This window comes from Electrona antarctica (genome assembly GCF_951216825.1).
Source record: "Electrona antarctica genome assembly, chromosome: 12".
In the NCBI taxonomy this organism is placed as follows: domain Eukaryota; kingdom Metazoa; phylum Chordata; class Actinopteri; order Myctophiformes; family Myctophidae; genus Electrona; species Electrona antarctica.
Window position 1 is genome coordinate 1,199,653 of NC_136793.1, and position 16,581 is coordinate 1,216,233.

General features: G+C 48.0%; 1 protein-coding gene across 1 annotated transcript in view; it reads right to left on the minus strand.

Annotated features, from left to right (window-relative positions):
* LOC306933678 (uncharacterized protein) overlaps positions 1–16,581 on the minus strand; it is a gene marked incomplete at its 5' end in the record, with an annotated part of 149,248 nt that overhangs the window by 119,916 nt on the left and 12,751 nt on the right. The window contains 9 exons of the mRNA XM_079515988.1: positions 113–166; positions 270–323; positions 1,587–1,640; positions 5,476–5,529; positions 7,424–7,477; positions 8,782–8,826; positions 9,077–9,130; positions 13,353–13,397; positions 15,431–15,484. Of these exons, the coding sequence (XP_079372114.1) occupies positions 113–166; positions 270–323; positions 1,587–1,640; positions 5,476–5,529; positions 7,424–7,477; positions 8,782–8,826; positions 9,077–9,130; positions 13,353–13,397; positions 15,431–15,484 (468 nt within the window). The remainder of the gene's footprint in view (positions 1–112; positions 167–269; positions 324–1,586; positions 1,641–5,475; positions 5,530–7,423; positions 7,478–8,781; positions 8,827–9,076; positions 9,131–13,352; positions 13,398–15,430; positions 15,485–16,581) is intronic.

Here is a 16,581-nt window from a genome sequence, read left to right on the forward strand (position 1 = left end):
ATTTGAATACAACAATTTTGACACCCCTAACTGAAAGTGAGGCGTGTGTGTTCCGTGTGACAACATAGCGAAGTATAAATCAAGACTTTCAAGAAACTGAACTCAAACCCACCTCCATCCCAGGTGTTCCTCTTGGTCCAGGCAACCCCCTCAACCCTGGCATCCCCTAGGGGGCGACAACACAACACAAGCTTTTTACTGTTTTTATGCACAAGGATTGATATCTATATCTATACAGTATATATTGGTGGGATGCCACTAATACCAACCTTGAGTCCCTCAAGCCCGTTGTGTCCCGGCGGGCCTATGTCTCCGGGGAAACCCTTCAGGGGAAGGAAACGGCAGCGTTACGCTTTACTCTGAGAGGGGAAAACGTGTGACTTAAACAGCGTTACGCTTTACTCTGAGAGGGTAAAACGTGTGACTTAAACAGCGTTACGCTTTACTCTGAGAGGGGAAAACGTGTGACTTAAACAGCGTTACGCTTTACTCTGAGAGGGGAAAACGTGTGACTTAAACAGCGTTACGCTTTACTCTGAGAGGGGAAAACGTGTGACTTAAACAGCGTTACGCTTTACTCTGAGAGGGGAAAACGTGTGACTTAAACAGCGTTACGCTTTACTCTGAGAGGGGAAAACGTGTGACTTAAACAGCGTTACGCTTTACTCTGAGAGGGGAAAACATGTGACTTAAACAGCGTTACGCTTTACTCTGAGAGGGGAAAACGTGTGACTTAAACAGCGTTACGCTTTACTCTGAGAGGGGAAAACATGTGACTTAAACAGCCGGTGGCGATGATGGTGCGTCTCGAGCCGGAGTTATATACTTAGTTGCACACGGGTGAAGATAAATAGAAGATCTACAAGCTCGCAACGCGAGCGTTGCCGTGCGACGCACCCACGCACAACCGCAGTAAGTACGATCAAGGCTTAAAACTCGTCCACCGCCAGGGGGCAGTAGCGATAGTTCGGCTACTGCCACCATAGACTCTCGTTCTATTTCGCTTGTAGAAGAAGGGCACCTCCGCCTCCCCAAAAGCAGCTAGCGAAAAGTGGTCTAAAGCTAATGTCAACGACATCTATCTAAGAGTCTTTGGCATGTGGATTTACTATTGAGCCGCTAAACATAGTCGCTCTGTTCATCCAGCGCGATCTGAGCCGTAAATACGAGTAAAAGGCCTAGAAATGGGCCTCTCCATTGTGTTGCCTGCCTCAGGCTGCAGGCAAAGCCAATCGAGCCCAGAGCTACCGATCTAACGGGAGCCTTGATATGCGGTAAGTCTATGTATATATATACTAGTCCTTACCCTGAATATATGAACAGCAAATGATGTTCGCCAGATGGGGCAGTAGAGAGTACTCTCTACTGCCCCATCTGGCGGAGTCAGGTTAATATAAGGAAGTGTAGGCTACAGACAGAAGGACAGACAGACAGAGTGACAGACATTTTTCGGTGCTTTTATAGATAGATAGATATATAATGTTATCAATTAATAGGAAGCTAAACAGCATGTAAAACACGTTATTGGCGCTCCGGGAGTTCATGAAAAACACGTTAATTAAGTCATTGGTGATTGTTACTCTTACCTCAGGACCAAGTGGACCCGCAAAACCATCAGGGCCTTTATCACCAGGTTTACCCTAGAAAACACCATCATCATTTAGTCATAATCATCACATAGAGAAACCCTAGAAAACACCATCATCATTTAGTCATATCATCACATAGAGAAACCCTAGAAAACACCCATCATTTAGTCATATCATCACATAGAGATTTGATTCCTTGATTCCTTCCTAATTTAGTTTTTCCACACGACATCATATGACAGTACTGTATAAAATAGGTGGTCAAAGTGACAGTTCCCAACTTCAGTTACATTGTTTGGAGAACATTTCCACACACGCACGCACGCACGCACGCACGCACGCACGCACGCACGCACGCACGCACGCAGGGCCCTGACTAAAGTCAGCTTCTTCTATGCAACGGTAGTCTCTTCTCCTATATGGCAGTGAATGCTGGACCCTGAAGGCAACCCTGCAGAAGTCTGTTGCGTGCAGTACTTCACATCAGCAGCAGTCTACATGTTACCAACAATACCCTGTATGAGGGAATACCACGGCTGAGCCAGAAAGTATAGCAGCCAGGAGAATGAGAGTAGCAGGACACTGCCAAAGACACCAGGAGAATGAGACTAGCAGGACACTGCCAAAGACACCAGGAGAATGAGACTAGCAGGACACTGCCAAAGACACCAGGAGAATGAGACTATAGCAGGACACTGCCAAAGACACCAGGAGAATGAGACTATAGCAGGACACTGCCAAAGACACCAGGAGAATGAGACTATAGCAGGACACTGCCAAAGACACCAGGAGAATGAGACTATAGCAGGACACTGCCAAAGACACCAGGAGAATGAGACTATAGCAGGACACTGTCAAAGACACCAGGAGAATGAGACTATAGCAGGACACTGCCAAAGACACCAGGAGAATGAGACTATAGCAGGACACTGCCAAAGACACCAGGAGAATGAGACTATAGCAGGACACTGCCAAAGACACCAGGAGAATGAGACTATAGCAGGACACTGCCAAAGACACCAGGAGAATGAGACTATAGCAGGACACTGCCAAAGACACCAGGATAATGAGACTATAGCAGGACACTGCCAAAGACACCAGGAGAATGAGACTATAGCAGGACACTGCCAAAGACACCAGGAGAATGAGACTATAGCAGGACACTGCCAAAGACACCAGGAGAATGAGACTATAGCAGGCCACTGCCAAAGACACCAGGAGAATGAGACTATAGCAGGACACTGCCAAAGACACCAGGAGAATGAGACTATAGCAGGACACTGCCAAAGACACCAGGAGAATGAGACTATAGCAGGACACTGCCAAAGACACCAGGAGAATGAGACTATAGCAGGACACTGCCAAAGACACCAGGAGAATGAGACTATAGCAGGACACTGCCAAAGACACCAGGAGAATGAGACTATAGCAGGACACTGCCAAAGACACCAGGAGAATGAGACTATAGCAGGACACTGACAAAGACACCAGGAGAATGAGACTATAGCAGGACACTGACAAAGACACCAGGAGAATGAGACTATAGCAGGACACTGCCAAAGACACCAGGAGAATGAGACTATAGCAGGACACTGCCAAAGACACCAGGAGAATGAGACTATAGCAGGACACTGCCAAAGACACCAGGAGAATGAGACTATAGCAGGACACTGCCAAAGACACCAGGAGAATGAGACTATAGCAGGACACTGACAAAGACACCAGGAGAATGAGACTATAGCAGGACACTGACAAAGACACCAGGAGAATGAGACTATAGCAGGACACTGCCAAAGACACCAGGAGAATGAGAGTATAGCAGGACACTGCCAAAGACACCAGGAGAATGAGACTATAGCAGGACACTGCCAAAGACACCAGGAGAATGAGACTATAGCAGGACACTGCCAAAGACACCAGGAGAATGAGACTATAGCAGGACACTGACAAAGACACCAGGAGAATGAGACTAGCAGGACACTGCCAAAGACACCAAGAGAATGAGACTAGCAGGACACTGCCAAAGACACCAGGAGAATGAGACTATAGCAGGACACTGCCAAAGACACCAGGAGAATGAGACTATAGCAGGACACTGCCAAAGACACCAGGAGAATGAGAGTAGCAGGACACTGCCAAAGACACCAGGAGAATGAGACTATAGCAGGACACTGCCAAAGACACCAGGAGAATGAGACTATAGCAGGACACTGCCAAAGACACCAGGAGAATGAGACTATAGCAGGACACTGCCAAAGACACCAGGAGAATGAGACTAGCAGGACACTGCCAAATACACCAGGAGAATGAGAGTAGCAGGACACTGAGACTATAGCAGCCAGGAGAATGAGAGTAGCAGGACACTGCCTGGCAAAGACATCAAGAACTGCCAGCCAGCAAAGTAGTGCTGTGGGAACGAACACATGGGCATCGATCAAGAGGACGTCCCACTGTTCCCACAATAACATAATATGTTAATATATCATGTGGATGTACTCCAGAAAGACGCAGGAGCACCGAGCACCAACCAGCTGGCCAGATGTATGGAGAACCAGGATGACTGGAACACTGTCCAGATGGATGGAGAACCAGGATGACTGGAACACTGTCCAGATGGATGGAGAACCAGGATGACTGGAACACTGTCCAGATGTATGGAGAACCAGGATGACTGGAACACTGTCCAGATGGATGGAGAACCAGGATGACTGGAACACTGTCCAGATGTATGGAGAACCAGGATGACTGGAACACTGTCCAGATGGATGGAGAACCAGGATGACTGGAACACTGTCCAGATGGATGGAGAACCAGGATGACTGGAACTGAAGATGGAGCCGGGCTCGTCTGAGGACCACCTAGATTGTCTCATTTTGAAGAGCCCAAAACCTGACCCGGTGAACCGGAAGCAATAATCGGTAATTTCCGGGGCGGGCGCTAATAGTTATTATGGCGTGCGTACGCTTTTTCCGACATGTCAATAGTCCGACATGCGGGAAAACGACCGGGTTAAGGTTGGCAACCGGATTAAGGTTGGCGAACATGTGTTAAACCCATTTTGACCTGAGATCAGATTCTAAAAATGTCTTCTACATCCTGACAGTTTTCTGAAAAAGCTATGTTTCTATGTCAGTCGTTCTTCGACTTTTCAAAAATTGCAGACCTACAAGCTCTATGAGCTTGTAGATCTGCTATTTTTCAATAGCTAAAGCATAACATAATGCTAACACCAAAAGGTCTGCTCCGTGCTTGCGGTTATGGTTAGGTTAGGGTTTGAGGTAGGTTGTCGTTGTCGGACCAATGACCGGTCGGCTAACATAGCGTTGAGCTCCTCAAACATTGATTGTTCTGTATTGATCACCTCCATCTGATCCGCTAAAGATCTGCCTTTTAGTTAAGAGTGGACGGAGTGAAAACATTCAATGACGTCACAACGCGGAATGATTACGTTGAAACCGAGTAATACACTGTCTGGATGTTATCTTGAATGGGAATAAAAACGGAGGATTTCTGTAATCAGTAGCAGCCGTGCTGGACGGATGCGCACATATGGGGAATTAAACGGGTGAGCTTCATTTTTATTGGCTTTTATCGATGTGGGCCTCGACACGTCATCACGTCATTTTTTGGCATCCATTGTTAGGTATTCCCTTATGATGACCACGGATATGGTCTAAAAGTGTGAAAAACGTATTTTTCATTGCACTACGCCTTTAAATATAAGACTGGCCATTCTGGATTCATATTAACATTGACAGCAGTGGTTGGTGTTTCTGTGAGTCTGGCAGTATAACAGATGTCTGGGCAACACATGTGTGGAGGATTCGGTGTCTTGTTTATATGCTACGAGTCATAGCCAGCATTTCACTGACGGTGGGAAATATACCTGTGGTCCAGGTTTTCCGCGAGGACCTGGCAACCCTGGTAAGCCTTGGATCCCCTGCAAAATAAGACCACCACAGTGTAAACATGGCAACGAGGCAGAAACACGCGTCGCTTGGACGCTGTTCCTGGAGCGTCCGCAGGGGAAAAATAAGTTAATTTTGCATCAAAATAGACAATAATACAATAACTACAAAAAAAAAATTTTTAAACATTTGAACAAAGCAAATGTATGGGAAAGTCCCTAGCACAAAATATTTTCAGGTGGGGGTCCGCGGCCAAATGCATTTTCATTTGAGGGACCTCACGAAAAACATGCAGTAATCCTGGTCTCTAAACGACCTCCCCCCTGGCCAGCTGGGGCGCCTGATGGAGGGGAATGGAACTGGTCTCTAAACGACCTCCCCCCTGGCCAGCCGGGGCACCTGATGGAGGGGAATGGAACTGGTCTCTAAACTACCTCCCCCTGGCCAGCTGGGGCACCTGATGGAGGGGAAAGGAACTGGTCTCTAAACTGCCTCCCCCTGGCCAGCTGGGGCGCCTGATGGAGGGGAATGGAACTGGTCTCTAAACGACCTTCCCCCTGGCCAGCCGGGGCGCCTGATGGAGGGGAATGGAACTGGTCTCTAAACGACCTAACCCCTGGCCAGCTGGGGCGCCTGATGGAGGGGAATGGAACTGGTCTCTAAACTACCTCCCCCTGGCCAGCTGGGGCGCCTGATGGAGGGGAATGGAACTGGTCTCTAAACTACCTCCCCCTGGCCAGCTGGGGCGCCTGATGGAGGGGAATGGAACTGGTCTCTATACTACCTCCCCCTGGCCAGCCGGGGCGCCTGATGGAGGGGAATGGAACTGGTCTCTATACTACCTCCCCCTGGCCAGCCGGGGCACCTGATGGAGGGGAATGGAACTGGTCTCTAAACGACCTAACCCCTGGCCAGCTGGGGCGCCTGATGGAGGGGAATGGAACTGGTCTCTAAACTACCTCCCCCTGGCCAGCTGGGGCGCCTGATGGAGGGGAATGGAACTGGTCTCTAAACTACCTCCCCCTGGCCAGCTGGGGCGCCTGATGGAGGGGAATGGAACTGGTCTCTAAACTACCTCCCCCTGGCCAGCCGGGGCGCCTGATGGAGGGGAAAGGAACTGGTCTCTAAACAACCTCCCCCCTGGCCAGCCGGGGCGCCTGATGGAGGGGAATGGAACTGGTCTCTAAACTACCTCCCCCTGGCCAGCTGGGGCGCCTGATGGAGGGGAATGGAACTGGTCTCTAAACTACCTCCCCCTGGCCAGCTGGGGCGCCTGATGGAGGGGAATGGAACTGGTCTCTAAACTACCTCCCCCTGGCCAGCCGGGGCGCCTGATGGAGGGGAAAGGAACTGGTCTCTAAACAACCTCCCCCCTGGCCAGCCGGGGCGCCTGATGGAGGGGAATGGAACTTGTCTGAATATGGAATAATATATATGCAGCATAGGCTATATTCTGCATTACTTGCCATATATTGGCATAATATGTTAATATATTTAAAATAAAACCATAGCACCACCATTAGACTTTTCATGTCGCACACCCCCTAGAAGGCGCTCGCGCACCACAAGGGGTGCACGCACCACAGCACCCCCTAGAAGGCGCTGGCGCACCACAAGGGGTGCACGCACCCCCTAGAAGGCGCTGGCGCACCACAAGGGGTGCACGCACCCCCTAGAAGGCGCTGGCGCACCACAAGGGGTGCACGCACCCCCTAGAAGGCGCTGGCGCACCACAAGGGGTGCACGCACCACCTAGAAGGCGCTGGCGCACCACAAGGGGTGCACGCACCACAGTTTGGGAACCACTGCATTAGATAATTGACACTGGGTGAAAGAAATGGGTTGCAAAATCGTTGGATAAAAATTATATATATATAAAAACAACAACAGGTCAAGCCTCCATTGCGTGAAGCTAAAAAGAATAACCTTGTCGCCCTGGAATCCAAGCTCTCCCACCTCTCCGGGCAAGCCGATTTCCCCCTGAAAAATATACAAAAATAAAAAAACAGACAAAGAAAACAACAACAACATAAGAGCATTTATCAGAATGCCGATTAAACCACATGCTTTTAATCTTGGTTTAGTTTTTTTAATCTTGGTTTTAATTTTCACAGTAAACCTGGATTAATGTTCATCCTGTCTCACCACTACTTTAAACCATTCTGGGCGGGAACCCCTTTTGGTGTTTTAAGCATTAGGTTATACTTTAGCTATTGAAAAATAGCAGATCTACAAGCTCATAGCGCGCCACCGGCGCACTACGAGCTTGTAGGTCTGCTGTTTTTGAAAAATCGTGAAAATGTGACACAAATCTTTGAATATATATTCTTTCAGAAGACTTTTTATTTATTTCTAAATGGGTTAAACTTCGATTTAAACATCAATGGGGGGATTATACTTTTAAATTTGCAGTAGAGGTGGTTTTAAAATGTTAGCATCAGCCGCTTTCCCAGCTAGCCTCAAACCTGCAACATATCAGATGGCTAATATACACCAGTTATACGACAGTAGTGCGTTGTGAGCTTACAGATCTGTTCCGGTCGCATTGTGAGCTTACAGATCTGTTCCGGTCGCATTGTGAGCTTACAGATCTGTTCCGGTCGCATTGTGAGCTTACAGATCTGTTCCGGTCGCGCTACGGTGCTTACAGATATGTTCCGGTCGTGCTACGCTACGGTGCTTACAGATCTGTTCTGGTCACGCTACGGTGCTTACAGATCTGTTCTGGTCGCGTTGTGAGCTTACAGATCTGTTCCGGTCGCGCTACGGTGCTTACAGATCTGTTCTGGTCGCGCTACGGTGCTTACAGATCTGTTCTGGTCGCGCTACGGTGCTTACAGATCTGTTCTGGTCGCGCTACGGTGCTTACAGATCTGTTCTGGTCGCGCTACGGTGCTTACAGATCTGTTCTGGTCGCGCTACGGTGCTTACAGATCTGTTCTGGTCACGCTACGGTGCTTACAGATCTCTGTTCTGGTCGCGTTGTGAGCTTACAGATCTGTTCCGGTCGCGCTACGGTGCTTACAGAACTGTTCTGGTCGCGCTACGGTGCTTACAGATCTGTTCCGGTCGCGCTACGGTGCTTACAGATCTGTTCTGGTCGCGCTACGGTGCTTACAGATCTGTTCTGGTCGCACTACCTCTCAAGCCAACCTCTCAAGTCGACGCTTAGTCTGTTAGCTTTTCACCCGCGTGCGACGATGTGCGAATAACAAAGACGTGGTCGTCTCTAGCATGCTTGGATGCAGGTGGTTAATAGACTAAGAAAGACATATTCAGATCACCTTATCACCTTTCAGTCCTGGTTCCCCCGGATTGCCTGGTACTCCCTTTGGAAGAGGGGTAAACAAAAACAAAAAAAAAAAAAAAAAGGAAGGAAGGAAGGAAGGAAAAAAGAAAGAAAAAACGGAAACATGATGAATGAGCAGGCCCTGGTATTTCCCTATTAGCTGGTGTTTAAATGCCCCAGCGTTCCCCGTTTTCCAAAACCCTGATTCCCGTTACATACAAATCAAGACCAGAGAGCGAATGCTTAAGCTGTACGCTTTGTTTTTTTTTCTTTCTTTCGGGACGTTTTACCTTGAGTCCTGGCGGTCCGGGTGAGCCCATGGCACCAACGGGGCCCAGGTCTCCCTGCCACCAACAACACAGAAGACACACGCACTTAGAACACGGCCATGAGGCACGCTGCATCGCATACAGAAGACACACGCAGTTAGAACACGGCAATGAGGCACGCTGCATCACATACAGTTTACCATAACAATGAGGCACGCTGCATCACATACAGTTTACCATAACAATGAGGCACGCTGCATCACATACAGTTTACCATAACAATGAGGCACGCTGCATCGCATACAGTTTACCATAACAATGAGGCACGCTGCATCGCATACAGTTTACCATAACAATGAGGCACGCTGCATCGCATACAGTTTACCATAACAATGATGCACGCTGCATCGCATACAGTTTACCATAACAATGAGGCACGCTGCATCGCATACAGTTTACCATAACATTGAGGCACGCTGCATCGCATACAGTTTACCATAACAATGAGGCACGCTGCATCGCATAGTTTACCATAACAATGAGGCACGCTGCATCGCATAGTTTACCATAACAATGAGGCACGCTGCATCACATACAGTTTACCATAACAATGAGGCACGCTGCATCGCATAGTTTATCATAAAAATGAGGCACGCTGCATCGCATACAGTTTACCATAACAATGAGGCACGCTGCATCGCATACAGTTTACCATAACAATGAGGCACGCTGCATCGCATACAGTTTACCATAACAATGAGGCACGCTGCATCGCATACAGTTTACCATAACAATGAGGCATGCTGCATCACATACAGTTTACCATAACAATGAGGCACGCTGCATCACATACAGTTTACCATAACAATGAGGCACGCTGCATCGCATACAGTTTACCATAACAATGAGGCACGCTGCATCGCATAGTTTACCATAACAATGAGGCACGCTGCATCGCATAGTTTACCATAACAATGAGGCACGCTGCATCGCATACAGTTTACCATAACAATGAGGCACACTGCATCACATAGTTTACCATAACAATGAGGCACGATGCATCACATACAGTTTACCATAACAATGAGGCACGTTGCATCGCATAGTTTACCATAACAATGAGGCACGCTGCATCGCATACAGTTTACCATAACAATGAGGCACGCTGCATCGCATACAGTTTACCATAACAATGAGGCACGCTGCATCGCATACAGTTTACCATAACAATGAGGCACGCTGCATCGCATACAGTTTACCATAACAATGAGGCACGCTGCATCGCATACAGTTTACCATAACAATGAGGCACGCTGCATCGCATACAGTTTACCATAACAATGAGGCACGCTGCATCACATACAGTTTACCATAACAATGAGGCACGCTGCATCGCATAGTTTACCATAACAATGAGGCACGCTGCATCGCATACAGTTTACCATAACAATGAGGCACGCTGCATCACATACAGTTTACCATAACAATGAGGCACGCTGCATCGCATACAGTTTACCATAACAATGAGGCACGCTGCATTGCATACAGTTTACCATAACAATGAGGCACGCTGCATCGCATACAGTTTACCATAACAATGAGGCACGCTGCATCACATACAGTTTACCATAACAATGAGGCACGCTGCATCGCATACAGTTTACCATAACAATGAGGCACGCTGCATCACATACAGTTTACCATAACAATGAGGCACGCTGCATCACATACAGTTTACCATAACAATGAGGCACGCTGCATCGCATACAGTTTACCATAACAATGAGGCACGCTGCATCGCATACAGTTTACCATAACAATGAGGCACGCTGCATCACATACAGTTTACCATAACAATGAGGCACGCTGCATCGCATACAGTTTACCATAACAATGAGGCACGCTGCATCGCATACAGTTTACCATAGCAATGAGGCACGCTGCATCGCATACAGTTTACCATAACAATGAGGCACGCTGCATCGCATACAGTTTACTATAACAATGAGGCACGCTGCATCGCATACAGTTTACCATAGCAATGAGGCACGCTGCATCGCATACAGTTTACCATAACAATGAGGCACGCTGCATCGCATACAGTTTACCATAACAATGAGGCACGCTGCATCACATACAGTTTACCATAACAATGGGCACGCTGCATCGCATACAGTTTACCATAACAATGAGGCACGCTGCATCGCATACAGTTTACCATAACAATGAGGCACGCTGCATCGCATAGTTTACCATAACAATGGGGCACGCTGCATTGCATACAGTTTACCATAACAATGAGGCACGCTGCATCGCATACAGTTTACCATAACAATGAGGCACGCTGCATCGCATACAGTTTACCATAACAATGAGGCACGCTGCATCGCATACAGTTTACCATAACAATGAGGCACGCTGCATCGCATACAGTTTACCATAACAATGAGGCACGCTGCATCGCATAGTTTACCATAACAATGAGGCACGCTGCATCACATACAGTTTACCATAACAATGAGGCACGCTGCATCACATACAGTTTACCATAACAATGAGGCACGCTGCATCGCATAGTTTACCATAACAATGAGGCACGCTGCATCGCATAGTTTACCATAACAATGAGGCACGCTGCATCACATACAGTTTACCATAACAATGAGGCACGCTGCATTGCATAGTTTACCATAACAATGAGGCACGCTGCATCACATACAGTTTACCATAACAATGAGGCACGCTGCATCGCATACAGTTTACCATAACAATGAGGCACGCTGCATCGCATACCGTTTACCATAACAATGAGGCACGCTGCATCGGAAACAGTTTACCATAACGCCATTAGGACGGCGGCCAGGCTCAACATTCAGACCTCACAGCGCCCCCTACAGCACATGGAAGCATGTTAGCGGCTCGTCGCGGGACCGGCAGCACATGCGTGCGTGCACGTGTGTGTGTGTGTGTGTGTGCGTACATACACTGGGCTGAACAGAGTGCCTATATAGAGCGTCGCAGTCCCGCCCCCTTTCAAGACAACGCCAGGCCCAGGAAATGAACCCAATGCATTTTCCTCTCACAACGGGTAAGGGCTAGTAACTATAATGGTGGTGCACAACGGGTAAGGGCTAGTAACTATAATGGTGGTGCACAACGGGTAAGGGCTAGTAACTATAATGGTGGTGCACAACGGGTAAGGGCTAGTAACTATAATGGTGGTGCACAACGGGTAAGGGCTAGTAACTATAATGGTGGTGCACAACGGGTAAGGGCTAGTAACTATAATGGTGGTGCACAACGGGTAAGGGCTAGTAACTATAATGGTGGTGCACAACGGGTAAGGGCTAGTAACTATAATGGTGGTGCACAACGGGTAAGGGCTAGTAACTATAATGGTGGTGCACAACGGGTAAGGGCTAGTAACTATAATGGTGGTGCACAACGGGTAAGGGCTAGTAACTATAATGGTGGTGCACAACGGGTAAGGGCTAGTAACTATAATGGTGGTGCACAACGGGTAAGGGCTAGTAACTATAATGGTGGTGCACAACGGGTAAGGGCTAGTAACTATAATGGTGGTGCACAACGGGTAAGGGCTAGTAACTATAATGGTGGTGCACAACGGGTAAGGGCTAGTAACTATAATGGTGGTGCACAACGGGTAAGGGCTAGTAACTATAATGGTGGTGCACAACGGGTAAGGGCTAGTAACTATAATGGTGGTGCACAACGGGTAAGGGCTAGTAACTATAATGGTGGTGCACAACGGGTAAGGGCTAGTAACTATAATGGTGGTGCACAACGGGTAAGGGCTAGTAACTATAATGGTGGTGCACAATGGGTAAGGGCTAGTAACTATAATGGTGGTGCACAACGGGTAAGGGCTAGTAACTATAATGGTGGTGCACAACGGGTAAGGGCTAGTAACTATAATGGTGGTGCACAACGGGTAAGGGCTAGTAACTATAATGGTGGTGCACAACGGGTAAGGGCTAGTAACTATAATGGTGGTGCACAACAACAACACTACTGGCTTTATTAACTGGAAACGCAGATTCATCTCACACAGGTGACTTTGCACGCCATCCTTCCACAATAGCCTTTTGTTGGGACATGTTTCTATTTTTACACTTCTTGACAATGTTGTCTGTGTTTTGGTTAATGTTCCATTTCTTGGCTGTGGGTTTTTGGTGAAGATATTTGGTGTAGATAGAGGGGGGGGGGGGGGGGGGGGGGAGTAAAGGACCTCCTAGAACCCTGAGGGACTCCGGTGAACAAAGTGATTAATACTTACAATCAGGCCTTCAACTCCGCACGGGCCGGGAGCTCCCAGCTCGCCCTACAGAGAGAGAGACAGAGAGAGAGAGAGAGAGACATAGGGACAGAACGACACTGTCAAGAGAGCTGTACAGCTGTGTTAACATGTGTTACCGTGTGGGCGCTCCATGCTGAGCAGCGCACGTACAGTATCAGTGCACACTCTATACTGTGTTTCTTTGTGTGTGTGTGTGTGTGTGTGTGTGTGTGTGTGTGTGTGTGTGTGTGTGTGTGTGTGTGTGTGTGTGCGTGCGTGTGTGTGTGTGTATGTGTGTGCGTGTCCATTAGCTCATCCATAAGTCGCTCCTATCATAAGCCAACGCAATGATTGAGGTTCTGTTGCAAAAACACAGAAACAAGTCATTCAACATATCTAGCCCGTTGTTACACGCCATGACAGACAGACAGACAGACAGACAGACAGACAGACAGACAGACAGACAGACCCTCTGTTCTGTGTGTATGTATGAATGGAGATGCATTCAGCCAAGTGGAACATCCCCTCTGCTGTGACAGGAAATGAGGCTGGAGAGAGAGGTCCTCGGAGGTCGGCCAAACGCCATCTAACGCTACACTCAATGGAGAACCGTAAGGGTCAAGGGTCAAGCTAAGGAGAGTTTAAACCGAGGGACAACGAGCCTGCTGGCGTTGTCACAGACTCACAGTATCAATGTTGGCAGTGCCAGTGAGTGAGTGAGTGAGTGAGTGAGTGAGTGGGTGGGTGGGTGGGTGGGTGGGTGGGTGAGTGAGTGAGTGAGTGGGTGAGTGAGTGAGTGAGTGGGTGGGTGGGTGGGTGAGTGAGTGAGTGAGTGAGTGAGTGAGTGAGTGGGTGGGTGGGTGAGTGGGTGGGTGAGTGGGTGGGTGAGTGAGTGGGTGGGTGAGTGAGTGAGTGAGTGGGTGGGTGAGTGAGTGAGTGAGTGAGTGAGTGGGTGGGTGAGTGGGTGGGTGAGTGAGTGTATTGATGACTGCCACACGGGTCAACAGGCTCATGAACTAAATCGTTTTTTTTGGCAAATCTTTACACATTTTGCATCTGAATTGTCACCTACGTACTGTACCTATGACACGCCCAAAAGATGGTTGTGCTGCAATCTGAATAATATGTATAATTATAAGGCAGGTGTGTGCACAGTATACACTTTATCACCGATCCAAATCTTGCTATAAAGAATGCAAATGTAATGTATGTGGTCAGGTATTTTAGAAGGAAGCATGAGGTCAGTCTGCTGCCCTCCCCAGGTTGTCCGAGGAAGTGTAGCGCCCAGGATTACATTACACTGGGTGAAAAAAATGGGTTGCAAAATCGTGTGATAAAAAAAGATCAGGTATTTGGACACGAGGAGCGCAATGTTCAGGCCAGAGGCCTGCAACAGGGTGTGACGGGCGAAAACAGGTGGAAAAATATACTTGTCTAAGTTCACGGGTACGGGAACGGGCGGTATCTGAACTAAACGTGGGTGGTTACCACTTTAATCAGAGCGCACTGCAGGACTGCAGCTGGGAGCTTCTCAACAGACAATTAAGTCTGTCACATAATGGCATTCTGTTTCTGCTGCTGTGCTACGTATACTTCCATGTTGCATCGTGGTGACATCACGGCCGAATCCTTGCATCCTTATCGTAGCGGGTTGTCAAAATTGGACCCATACAGGACTGTGGTTCAGGAATACTCTAAGGCTAAGCTAATACATGTCGTGATACGCTCTCAGTCCTATTGGTTCATTCTAGGCGGTCACTGTCAGCAGCTCACTGCTCACTCCCTCCACCGCCTCAGCTTCCTCTTTGAGGGTAATTAGTTCTTCACCACGTTCAACGTATGGAAAATGTGGATTCTAAGATAGTACATTTGTTTATTTTTAACGTATGTCCTTGAATAGTTCAATGTTATGTTCGTATCGACTCTGAATCATGTCACTACATTCCTTTAAATGGTTCATTGTGTTGAACTTTAAGTGTCTTACTGAACTGATGAAGTGTTACTGACTGAGCCAGGCGTTGGAGGGAACAGGGGACGCGTTTCCGAAAATGTATCCATCATAATAATCAATAACTTACTGGGTTCCCATCAGGGCCTGGCGGTCCCTTCTCTCCCAAGTCCCCAGGAAACCCCTGCACGCTCAAACACACACACACACACACACGCACGCACGCACGCACGCACGCACGCACGCACGCACGCACGCACGCACACACACACACAGAAACACAGAAACAAACAGAGAGAAGTCCTGTCATCAAACAGGCTTTTTTGTCGTATCATATTTGCAGTTTATGTTTGATCACAGGCCTCATTTCGAGGTTGAATTGTTCGCTTGTGTTATGGTTACGTTCACACGGGCAGATGAAACGATGCAAAGGCGCGTTGTGAGTTGATTTGGAGCAGCTGCGTGCGTCGCTTGCGCCTTTTTCAACGTCATGTCGCTGCATGGCTTCCTACGACAATGAACGGTCGACTGCATCGTTTAATCTGCCCTGTGTGAGCGCAACATTAGGAGCGGGCGCAGTAAACGCATGCAGCCTCCGCCGCACAAAGGCACTTCTTCCCCAGAACATTTTACATTGTAAACCCTCAGCAGATCGCCAGCAAAACACACACCACTAACTCAGCACATCGATTCCTAGGAGACCGGCAGGACATTCCATGGCTGAGGGTTTCTGAGAGACGGGCCATGCGTGAGGGTTTCTGAGAGACGGGCCATGCGTGCGCAGCGCACTGCCAGCGAGCGCCAGTGGTGGAAAAAGTACTTTGATTGTTTTACTTAACCCATTTTGGGCGGGAACCCCTTTTGGTGTTAGCATTATGTTATGCTTTAGCTATTGAGAAATAGCAGATCTACAAGCTCATAGCTCACGAGCTTGTAGGTCTGTTATTTTTGAAAAATCGTGAAAATGCGGCACAAATCTTTGAATATATATTCTTTCAGAGCGAACGTTTTTAACTCTTTGCTTCTGGGAGGAGGGTCCCTGGAACAACATATTTTCAGATGGGGGTCGGCGGCCAATTACATATATTTGTGGGTGTCCTTGACATGAAAATGTTTGAGAACCACTGACATATACACATGGGTTTTTCAGAAAACTGTCAGGATTTAGAAGACATTTGTAGAATCAGGTCAAAATGGGTTAAGGGTTGAATGCATGTTTTATAACATAAACTTGTAAAGTAACTAGTAACTAAAGCCATCCAATAATTGTAAAAAAAAGTA